The following is a 12,099-nucleotide window of genomic DNA, read 5'->3' as shown; positions in this document are numbered from 1 at the left end:
CCATTTAATCAACCCAAAAATTTATGTTCATTCATGGGAACAACCATGAAATCCTCAATGACATAAATTAAAACCCTCCAAAACTTGAAAATATCCTTAACTCATCAAATCATAATTACAAAAAATAAAATAGTTTTCTAACTACGACTCTCAAGTAAGCACATGTACTCTCGGCACTTATTCCATTACGGACATCACACCTTGCTAACACTTCCTACTCTTGATCTCCAGCTGAACCATCAAAATTATCTAAAAAATAATTAGAGATAAGGAGTGAGTTATCAACAACTCAGTAAGCAAAGGACATATACTAGTGTGTAAATATGAACATTTACAAAATTCAGAATGCAGAGTCAGAATAACTTTTTCATAATGCAGCGTCAGAACATGTTATCAAAAATATCAAAGCGAAAGTTTGAAAACATTCATATTCAAAATCCATTTGACGTAGTATAAACTGAAACATCACATCTTATCTTATCCTATCAGAGCAAATACCATGTTTAACCCCCGTGGTAGGGTTGTGCAAACTCTAGTAGCTAACCGAGCAGAAACAGAATGTGAATCTTCCTCTTATTCATTCTCGGAGCCTCGAGTGTGCACATAGGAAAGACCACGCAGAAAACCATTTTGTTTTCAAAGTGGGTGCACCAGAAACAGAAAAGTTGGTACCAACCCGAACAGAGGCCACAGTTTTACACCCGTGGTAAGGTCCGAACGGAACAGAAATAGAAACAGAATCTTATGCCAGAGGCTTTCAGAAATCATATCAGATCATATCAGAGTACAGAAAATCTTCAGAACAGAACAAATTCATATCACAACATAATTTATGCACAAAATTTCATATTAGCTCTCTTTTCAAAATTCAGAAAAAGAAAGTAAAAAATAAGCTCATGTCTACACCAGTCATGATAAAAAATGATTTCTTCTTAAACAAAATCTCATGAGTAATGCAGAACAAATAACTGAGGTAATTCAAATTCCTTTTCAAAATCAAATATGTATATTTTCCAAAAATAACCTCAGCTCATTTTATTTTAATGCAAAGTCTAGCATAGGAACCCTGCTTACTTGGACTTCTTAGCTTTTTCAAAATTTTTCTCAAAAATGTCGAACAATACTTAAGCGTCACCTATAAAATAATCACATAGTTCTCGTAAATTTCTAATTAATTACGTATTTCGATATTTAATCCTAAACTTTTAAAATAACCTATTTACTTCTACAAAACCTAAAATTTACAAATCATCATTTTCTAAAATTATCAATATTGATTTAATAACTTTGACCTAAACATTTATAAGTCTGACCTATTTCTTGTAGAAAACAACTTATAAAGTTTAGTACGAGATAATATACTTATCCCAAAATATTTTAAAATAAATCATAACTATTTTTTAATAGACTAAATCATATGAAAAATGTAAAAATAACATTACACCAATATTGTTTACTTTTAAAAATAAATCTTGACTTAATAACATGTTAAAAATAATTTTCTGTAATTATAATTAAATAAGAGTTTATTAACACATAATAAAATTTTTAAAACACCTTAGTATAACTTGCAGTTCAAAGGGTAAAAAAGTAATTAATAATATTAATGTAAAATATAACTTAGAACCATGTAGTATACTTACGTAAACCAAAATTATTTGAAGGAAACAGAGGCTACGTACACGACATGGAGGTTCACCGTGACTGAAGGAGGTCGTGGTGGGTCAGGCCAGTGGGAGGTGGTGGAGACACGACGGCGCAACACTAAAAGAGAGGGAAAGAGATGAACGAGAGACCTCACGTAGAAAGAGAGAGGGACGGAGAGAGAGCTCGGCGTGAGAGAGAACGGAAACTCACCGTGGGGCAGCGAGGCTTACGACGATCTGGGGGCTGGGCGTCGACCAGGGCAGTGTCTGAAGGTGGAGGCTTGTCCTCCGACGTCTTTTGATGGTAGTGGCGTCGGAGTTGAGGGGGCTGACGACGTGGCTCACGGTGGGGATGCTTCCCCTATTTCGGCGTGTAAAAACAGAGTCCTTCACGTCCCAAAGCGTATCAGCAGCTTGGTACGGAGGTGCAGGGCAGAGCAGCGACAATCACGGTGGTTTTCATGTTTGTTGTGGTTGTGGGCAGTTTCCTACTGCAGCGTTGCTTCCGGTGGATGTTTGTAGTGGCACGGGTCATGCACGATGGTTTAAGGAGCTGTGCAGTGGCTGAGCAAGGGGAAGCTACGGTTTCACGTCTGGGTCACGGTGGTGGCTTATGGTAGCGTTGTGGAGGAGCATGCAGCGGCCTGACCTCCGGGAAGCTGCAGTTCCCTTGTGATGGTTGAGTAAAACTATGAAACTGCAGACTGGTTTTTGGCCGTGCGTGGGTGAGTCTCTTGCCGTGCGATCCGTGGACTCGGCGTCTCACGTGGTGCTACCCATGGTGATGCTCTTCCTCTGCTGGCTGTGGGTGGTGCACTGCATAAGTGCACGGTGGGGGGCTGAGGACTGTGATACGAGGGCTTGGGGAGTGCTAAGCGGCAGCGGGAGGTTGGGGAGGGTGGCGGCCTCAGCGCACGAGATAGATGGGGAAGGAGACGGCAACGCTTTTCTTCAGTTTTCTTCATGCACGAAGGGTTAAATATAAGCCAACAAAAAAAACAACACAAACCCTAGTGAAGTGAGGGAGACGTGCGTGTGCTTGGAGTGGAATCCTAAGTTCCCACGGGCTTGGGCTTCAGGCCCATTTCAAAAACATTTGGGTCCAAGTATGGTAGTAAATAAAAAAATTAAAAAAATAAATAAATGAAATGACTCTTTTCTAAGTTTTGAGCCTTAAACCAAAACTCTACAATATTCCAAGTTGTCTCTTGAAAAAAAAAAAATATTTATCAGCCCATATAAATAATCGACAAATCAACTAGCCTTCCATATGCATAACTTCAGAAATTTTAGAAAGCAGCTTGGTGCTGATCTCGGGTGTTACATCTCGACTGTAAGTATTTTTTACGGGGCTGCGATATGCATTGGGTTACGTCCAGAGTAGCAGGACTCTTTTAACACTAACATTTTTTTAAGACTTAACAATGTCGTCCTTCCATCTACAGTCATGAACGGGGAGGACTAGCAAAAGGCTGTTGTAACACGATTGTCATCTCACATGCCATACACAGCCCCATCGACAAGACAACGTTGTTTAGAAACAAAATTTGGAGACCATAAATTAAAGTGACAAAAAAATGAACATCAACCAAATATCAATGATCAAAAGTTTATATCAATCCAAATTATAAAATAGTTCACCAAAATCTCCACGGATCCTTGTAAGGAGGTACATAGTTTTCTGTGGGAGGATTAAGGCGAAAAGATGCCATTGTTTTCTCCAAGAAAGGCCCCATCTGCATTACGTTAAAGTCAATTTTCTTTTAATTATTCAAGATAGATCCCAGAGATTTGGGTGTATATATATGTACAACATTATCTTCAAGCGTGCAGAACAACAGAAAGGTTTCACTTGTCATCAAAATTAATATACTGCAATATCAATCTATCTTAATTTCTGACTAAACACTCCAAAAATTGAGAATACCCTGTACATGGTATCATATATATTCCCTAGGGTAAACTTGTGGAATAATGTAGTCTCATTGAAGGACTCCCCCTAAGTGTTAATGTCTCCATCAACATAATGTGTGTGATGTGTATACCTACATGCCCGCACGTGATTGTTTGTGTGTGTGCGCGCGCGCCGAGAGATATGAGGTAAGGGTGGTTGGTATACATGTGTGAGTGTGAAGAAGGTCAAGTCTTACATTAGAAAGATGTCACAAGCGGTCAATATAACACAAACACAATTATATCCAAGCCTATAGACTTAAAATTTGGGTTGAATGATGTCTTAACAAGTTATATTATGGCCTCATTGCATAAGTACAATGGATTGCAATTATATTGCTAACAATGTATGTGTGACATTTATACATATATGCCTACATATATGTGTGTGTGTCTGAGAGGGAGAAAGAGTCACCTTATTCCACTGCTTGCTAAGGGTTGAAGCATTTAGAGAATACAAATAACCTGCAATTCAGTTTTTGAAAAAGATCAGTGAAAAAATTATCAAGTGCAAGAATTAAAATCACAAGAATAAGACCAAGATCCTGGGGTACAGCAAGTACATCTGCCATGTTGAATAAATCAGTCTACCCATTGAATCTGACAAAAAATAGCCATACAGAAGACATCCATGCACAAATTTATTTTTCCCTCCAATTTGAAATTGGATATGAGCAAGCTCATAAATGATTGAGTTTTTTTTGTCTTTAATGAATTTAATCACTACAATGCTTTCAAGTGCTTGATATATGTACTTCAAGAAAGCTTCAAGAGCAGGATCAGCAAGATAGCTAAAAAAATTGCAACATGCCCATTACTTCGTAGAAAAGACTGAGAAGTAATAGGGTCATACCATCTCGTTCAGCTGTTGACGTAACATAACGTCGATAAAGATTTGGTTCTTGAGCCTGCAAATTTGATAGAAGCATTGAAAAACCTGACATCATGTATCTATTTTTGCATTGAAATTGCTATTGAAGCTATAATCACTTACAATTTTGGTAGGCGATTTGCGAACAAGGTACTCATAGTACCACTATGGCTCCCCATCGATCTGGAACAAGCAACTATGATCAAGTTCTACATATATAAATTAAGTTGCAAAAACATGCACACATGTGCATGTTTGATTGGGTGCATGGATGTATCCTATACGTATACAAGTACAAGTACATAAAATAGATACAATGATGCTTTTGGCCATGTAAATACTGGAGTTTTTACTTATGTTGAGGTCAATAATGGATGAATAAAAGAAGTAAAGTTTGAGAGGTTACTTCACTAGAATGTGCATCAAGAACTGAGCTCTCAGCCATGCGCTGACTTGAGGTGACTTGCTGCAAAGTATAGTAGCAAGTTTCTTCAAATTAGAATTGACATCCAGGGGGTCATGCTTTTAGAAGGGAATGCTATAGCAGAAGCACCAATGCAATGAATAATCTCCCTTGTTGTTCTTTTCTTCCAGCCAATAAAACTTGTAAGCAGTGTGTGTGTGTTTCCCTCGTGATTTGTACAGCTTTTTACCTTTGATATCTTGAAACACCTTGTTATGCATGCACATACCGTCAAGCCCATAGTCAATTAACATGTAATTCCTTTTCAACTTGGTAGGTCGGTAATCTCTCATCTCTTAGGTTTTGAATCCTATTTGATATTTGGGACAAAATCTGGCCTAGTAAATGCGTCCCAAAGAACTGAAGTTGCCCCATAAAACTTCAAGGTTTTATAATGGTTCTCAACAAAGTAGTAAACCCACTAAATACTCTTCCTAAAACTGAAGATCTAGTATGTATGAGACCATATGAGACTGGCAGAGTAATTACCAAGGCAGACTTGTCTGACAAAACATAGTCAGCAACGTCTTTTGTAGTCCATGTCCTCTTGTCCGTTGTTTTTATAAACTGTGAATTTGGGGGACCTATCTGAACCAAAGGATAAAAACATAAACCTTGAGAAAAAATTGAAAGGGATTCGACTTTGAAAGTACATTCTTATATCAAAAGTTACCGAGACAGATATGATGAGGTTATCAATAATGTCAACACGCTCTGACACAATGGGTAGGCGGGCATCAGCTGTTTCACAATCAAAACAATATTCGTTTAGTACCACATGGATGATCTTCATTGCTTCATGTCATTCTGTATAATAGTTCCCAAGTGATCCAAAAAATCCAATTGCGCCAGGTAAAACTTGGACATTGGAGCTGCTGCAGAATGATTATCATCAATCCTACTGCAGAGTAAGATAGCCAAACTTACGTGATAGTGGTGCAGCTGACGAATAGCGTTTTGGCTTCCTAGATTCCACCCTTTAACATACATTTAAAAGAGTCAGGTTCCTGTAAATCAAATAATGAATGACATGCATGATTGTTTTTTGAATGAACAACGTATAAAATTATAATCTTTTTTGCAGAAGACCTACCATTTGAAGAGGACTTTTTAGATAGCAATTCAACTGGGTACAAATAAGAATAAGCATTTATATCATCGACCAGTGAAACCATTTTCAACTCCTCCTTTGCATGAGAACCTGCAAGAGAACAGAGCAAATTTTGAGGATTTAGCAGTATTTCTCGATGTATACAAAACGTCCAAAAACAAACAGAACCAGTCTTGAATAAAATAAGAAAAAAAGAGCTCGTTAAGTGCAAACTAAGTGTACCTAAAGACGAGAAAACTAAAGATAATGAATAAGAGAGGCCGAAGAGCACCAAATCCCGTCTGGAAAACCCATTTTTCGTAGTGGATTCTGAAGTATCACACGCACAAATCTTAGTTTCTCGCGTATTCTACATTTCTTTTGGTCGAGCATAGTTCTGGTCTGGTTTCTGATTGCCAACAAGGAAACATTTAATACATTCAAAACATGCATACTTACTACATACATGCATCCACACCAATAACTAGGGGAAAGAAAGTACCTGGAACAGATGTGGTGTGGAACAAAAGGGTGGTAGGTTGTAAAGAGAGAAGGAGAATGAGAGAGAAGAATCATTGTCATGGATTCTCTCTTTTTTCTTTCTGGTAACTTTGTCAGCTCATCCACTAGGATTGCGCAGAGGAGGAGCCCACTAGGATTGCGCAGAGGAGGAGCAAGAGCAAGAGCAAGAGCACCCCTCCTAGTTTTCGCACTTGCTCAGACCGTGGAGATATTTGGTATTGTAGATGTAGAGCTTTGGTTTTCTCTGCAGTTCGTCCTGTTTAGTTCTCTGCAGTTTGTCTGTTTCAGTATAAAAAAAATAAAAATAAAAAATAAAACTTAACAAAGATATGTGATATTTCAGTATAAATGAATAAATAAAAATTTATAAAAAAAATTAATTTTTTAATTATAAAATTAATTTTTTGATGTTTATACAAACTATCAAAGATCACTGACATTAGATTAGCTAAATGTCAGCCAAGTCGAAATTTTGATTGCCTAGATTGGATTCAAGAATTGTTGGAAATATTTTCAAAATAATTAATTATATATTATATTTATTAATAATATTTTGGTTTGATTTTGGAAGTTGTGAATTATTTTGGAAAGAGAGATGATATGGAAAGTTTATGATGGTTATATAGTATTTTGTGTTTATTTCTATACCATAAGCCTTTAATTGGCTTAGTGGTATTGAGGCTTCCCATTTAATCCATGAGATTGGGTTCGAATCACACCCCCAAGAACGCGCGCGCAAGGCACATGCAGTGCGGCGTTGAAATGCTTGGGAAAATGGAAAATAAAATTCCAAAAGTGTGCGCCTTATGACTCGAACTGGTGCCATCCAGTTAAAATGGAAGCAAGGCAACCATTGGACTAAGTCCAATTGTTGTGTCAATTGGCAACAAACATAATATATGTACCTATTCCAAACAGTTTTCAGAATTACGAAAAGTAGTCATCTATAAATAGACCCATTGGCCCGCCATTTGTAGAACACAGAATATAGAATTTCGAATTCTCTCTCTCTCCCAAGTTTTTCACTTTTTCATATTGTTAGAACTTATTAAAATCTGTTTGTTCTCGAGAGAACAAATTTCTTAGTTGAATAGCAAAATTTAAGGGTATTCGGGGTCTAATTTCGTATGTGCATAACGCAGTTAGACAAACAGACTTGTTCTGGGCTTCATTATATTTTGGAGGAAAATTCGCTTGTAACCTGTGTGCATACCGTTATTGGTGGGGGCGAATATTGTCCTAAGGAAAGTGACATTGTAACGCGCCTTGAAGCAAACTTTCTCTCACTATTTATTATTTTGCAACCCCTTTGTACCAACAAGAATTACTCTATCTCATATCATCTCATTTCATCATTATAAATTTTCTAAATTCTCATATAAAATATAATAAATAATTCTTTTTCAAATACCAAAACAATAATAATATTAAAAAATAATATCCCAACAATATTTTATTCAACTTTCATCTAAAATCATCTCATCTCACTATCCAAATCTTATCTAAATTTTTTCAAAATCAATTGCATTGGACTAGTCAAATCACTTCAAATCAAATTATTAGTTACAGTAAATGAAAAACAAAAGTCATATTTGGTGAGTTACTATTTACCAACCAAAAGAATTTTTTTAAAAAAGTATTCACTTTCTCTTCCGTTCTTCTTTATGTTAAATAATTTGTTTGGACGATAAAAATTAAATTATTAATTAATATATTTTGTAAAATATAAAAAAAAATTAGAATATAGAATATTATATTATTATTTTAATTTTAAAATAACATATCCAATATAAATTAACTTTTTCAAAAATTTTGAGTTTAGCCAAAATTTCAAGTTTTTAGTAATGGCTGGCTCTAAATAATTCATGTCCAAGCCGTCGGCCCAATCTTGCGTGATCGTAGACAAGGCGTAGGTCGGCCCTACCTGATTAACGTCACATTTTCGGGGCGGCCCGAATACAAGGTGTCGAAGACTCGAACTACCGCTTGACCTGCTAATCTCAACGACGCCGTTCTTTCATCTAAAACCCTCACCTTGAAGGCTCTTGTTCTTCAATGGCGGCATCCTAGGGCTTATCTAAGGGACATGTCCGAAGATATAATTTCCATTCTCCCATGGAAAATTTTCGTGGCTCTTCTTGGTTGCCGAGAAAAGGTAACGAAAAGAGAGATAAGTTTTCATTTTTTACACTTAGCTGAATGAAAATTCAAAACCTCTACACACACAACTGTGCCTAATCCAACTCTCAGGGTTAGGTTAGGATATTTTCTCGTTCATATTTTCGTTTAAGAAATCGATGCAATAAATTGAACGCTTTTTGGAACTTTCGTTTCTTTCTTTTCAGTGCTTTTCTCTGCGACCAAACGAAATCCATAAATTTCACTACATGCAGTTCCACTGCAATCCGTCTATCCATATAGCTTTCTTTCTGCTATTTGGGTTCCAAAGCTGTACTTCTTCTTTGCATTGCAATGCTACTTTGTATAATTCCTACTGTTAGTTATCCGCACAGAATTTGCAGATTTGTTCGTTTCTTCGTGAATTTTTCTTCGTCCTGTGCTCGAAGATAGCAAGACCCGTGACAGTGATTACATCGAGTTACATCGTAGAATGCAGAATTATGCCACGTCAGGCTACTTTAGAAAAGCTCTGGAAATTTTGATTTCCATGGGAAATGTACCTGGGAAACCTACCGTGTATGATTGCAATGCTTTGATGTACTGCTATTTGAAATCACGAAACGAATTGTTGGAAGAGTTGCTTGAGGTCTATATTGGGATGAAAAGATTTGGGCCACCCCCTAATGCCTTAACCTTCAATATGCTTCTTAATAGGATGTTATCTCTTTGTAAGTTGAAAGACGCATTGTTTATTGCCAAAGAGATTGTGTGGAAGTGCGTTTAAACCGTCATTTACATCATTGTCAAAAATTTTGAAAAAATCACTTATGTTGGGGAGTTTGGATTGTTCACTTGGCGTGTTTCAGTTAATGGTGAAGTTGGAATTTTTGCCAACCGAACCCACTTTGAACTTGTTGGTTTCTCTGCTCACCAAAGCTGGGATGATTGGTGAGGCATGTTCAGTGTTATCTGTTCTCCTGGGTAAGGGTTATTTTTGTAGCGTATATAGTTATAATCTTATTCTATGGGCTTTGTGTAAGTCTGGTCAGAGCAATAGAGCTTTGGAATTATTTTGTTTGATGAATAAGATGGGTAATGTACAGAATGTATGCTCTTATACTGCTTTAATGTATGGATTTGGTAGAGAAGGTTTAGGAGAATATCTTTTTCATTGTTTAAATGTGATGCAAATTGATGGTTTTAAGGCAAATATCAGGACATACACTGTCATAATTAAGTTTTTTTGTGATGCTGGGAGGATTGAGGAGGCATTTGCCTACTTGGGTAGGATGGAAAGTGAAGGATGTGATCCAGATATGATTACATATAATGTAATTCTCCGTGAACTTTGCCATCAAGATAGAGTTGGAGAGATTTGTGAGCTCATTCAGGTGATTGACAGAAAGGGATTTTCACCCAATCCACACACATATGCTGCCTTGGCTGGAGGCATGTTAAAAGCAGGCAAAATAGGGGTTGCTCACAAAATATTGCTTGATGTGATTTCAAGGAGCCATACACTGGATGTTGCTGTATATAATATATACTTCCATTATTTATGTTGTGAGAATAGGTCAAGAGAGGCGTTATCTCTGTTGAAGAGTATGACAGAAGGTGGTTTTATTCCAAGTAATGTATCTTATAACACAATTCTGAAAAGTTTTTGTAGAGAGAATAGCACTGAAGAAGCTTTGGAGCTCTTGGATCGTTTTGAGTGGGAAAGAAATGGACCAGATGTAGTTTCCTTCAATACTATTTTGTCTGCAGCATGTAAACAGGAAAACTCTTTGGTGATTAAGAGGATATTGTTTCATATGGAGTATGAAGGGGTTGAGCTTAATGTTATTAGTTTAACTTGCTTGATTCTGTATTTCTGTACAGTGGGAAGATTTTCAGAATGGTTGAATGTAATGGAGTACATGATCTGTAATGGCCAAACTCCAACTATAATCACTTTTAATATGCTAATGGACAAATTCTGCAAGAGTGGGTTACTAGGAACTGCCCTCTGGATTTTTAAATATCTTAAGAACTCCGGGTATGTTCCTGATGGGATTTCATATAATATTCTTATGCGTGCTTCCATAAGGAAGGATCTTAACATGCTGGTGGACCAATTGTTCAAGGAAATGTATACCCAAGGGCTAAAGCTAGATGCCTATACCTATGGGTCCATCATTTATGGCCTTTGTAGGGAGGGGAAGATATCAATTGCTCTGCAGATGATGGATCAGATGCGAGAGAATGGGCTTAGTCCAAGTATTGCAATTTACAATACCCTATTGAAAGCAATGCTCCAAAGCGGTAAGGTTTGTGGCTTCATCTCGTTATTGAAAACTATGGTAATGGAAGGGTGTCAACCTAATGAGGTAACGCTTGGAATTCTGAACCAAGCAATGTCAAAAGGTTGGATGAAGAAATATCCTGAAGTCAGGAAGCTTCTAGGGATTGTGATTATGAGATAATTTAAAGGAAGAAACTCGGCATGGCATGATAAGAATTTCATTAATCAAACTCTTGGAGCTCACTACTCTCACATCATCTGAATTGCCAAGAAGATCAAACGTTTAATCAGGTATGCAGGATACTTCATCCATATGTGTTTTATGATGTAGGGGTTTTCATCGTGTTACTTTTTAAAATGTTTAATCGTTATGTTTTTATAGTTTTGAGAATAAAACCAATGGACCGGTTTATAAAGTTCACATTCACATGCCAAAGAAACCGCCACCTGTGGAGAGCAAGCTGCTGTGTAGCCTTGCTGAGCTGTACTCTGGATCAACAAGGAAAATGAAGATTTCAAGGAGTGGTTGATGCCAATAATGGGTATGTGTTTTCTTCTAAATCTTTTTCCATCCATGTCTTTTTTCCGTATTCAACTGATGGAGCTTGGTCTGACATCACAGGGTATGCTATAATTACAAACGACTGGTGCCAGAAACGGAGATACTGACCATAGATACAAAGCCTGGATGGAAAAAAACAGATCCCAGCAGGCCTGGTGTTTGTGAGTGATGAGAAACTCCATGATGTATACAAAAGAGATGTCAACGACCTAATTGTGAGCCAAAGAGTGTCGTTAGGCTGGGGGACTGGGAGGGAACACGGGTAATCTAACCACACTGATGGCCCTAATCGATCACTTCCAGTGAACTGGCATTGTAAGCGCTGGTTATGAGCTTGTCGTTCACAGATAGGGAATGTGACTAGTAAAAGAGCCTGCTAACAGGGGTGATTCAAGGATAAAATTTAAGCTAGCTATACTTCCCACGAGTTGGCACCCGAGCAAAGAGCCGCACTTGAGCGTTCTGCCCAAGATATCAACAATGGCGTTTGAACACACGGAGAGATGCTGGCATACCGAGGAATGACTGATCAGCTGCCTAATTAAATAGCTCTCCTCTTCTGTATTTTACTAATTTTTATCCCTCGG

General features: G+C 37.3%; 1 protein-coding gene across 1 annotated transcript in view; it reads right to left on the bottom strand.

Annotated features, from left to right (window-relative positions):
* Nucleotides 1–3,179: 3,179 nt before the first annotated feature.
* LOC121237257 (psbP domain-containing protein 5, chloroplastic-like) overlaps nucleotides 3,180–12,099 on the bottom strand; it is a 31,129-nt gene continuing 22,209 nt past the window's right edge. Inside the window, exons 9-10 of the mRNA XM_041133924.1 lie at nucleotides 4,015–4,064; nucleotides 3,180–3,382 (exon numbers count right to left, since the gene is read on the bottom strand). Coding sequence (XP_040989858.1) covers nucleotides 3,284–3,382; nucleotides 4,015–4,064 — 149 coding nt within the window. The 3' untranslated portion in view covers nucleotides 3,180–3,283. The remainder of the gene's footprint in view (nucleotides 3,383–4,014; nucleotides 4,065–12,099) is intronic.

Source organism: Juglans microcarpa x Juglans regia, chromosome 6S, assembly GCF_004785595.1.
Source record: "Juglans microcarpa x Juglans regia isolate MS1-56 chromosome 6S, Jm3101_v1.0, whole genome shotgun sequence".
NCBI lineage: Eukaryota > Viridiplantae > Streptophyta > Magnoliopsida > Fagales > Juglandaceae > Juglans > Juglans microcarpa x Juglans regia.
The sequence above is the reverse complement of the archived record's forward strand: the minus strand, read 5'-3'. Positions and strand labels throughout refer to the sequence as shown.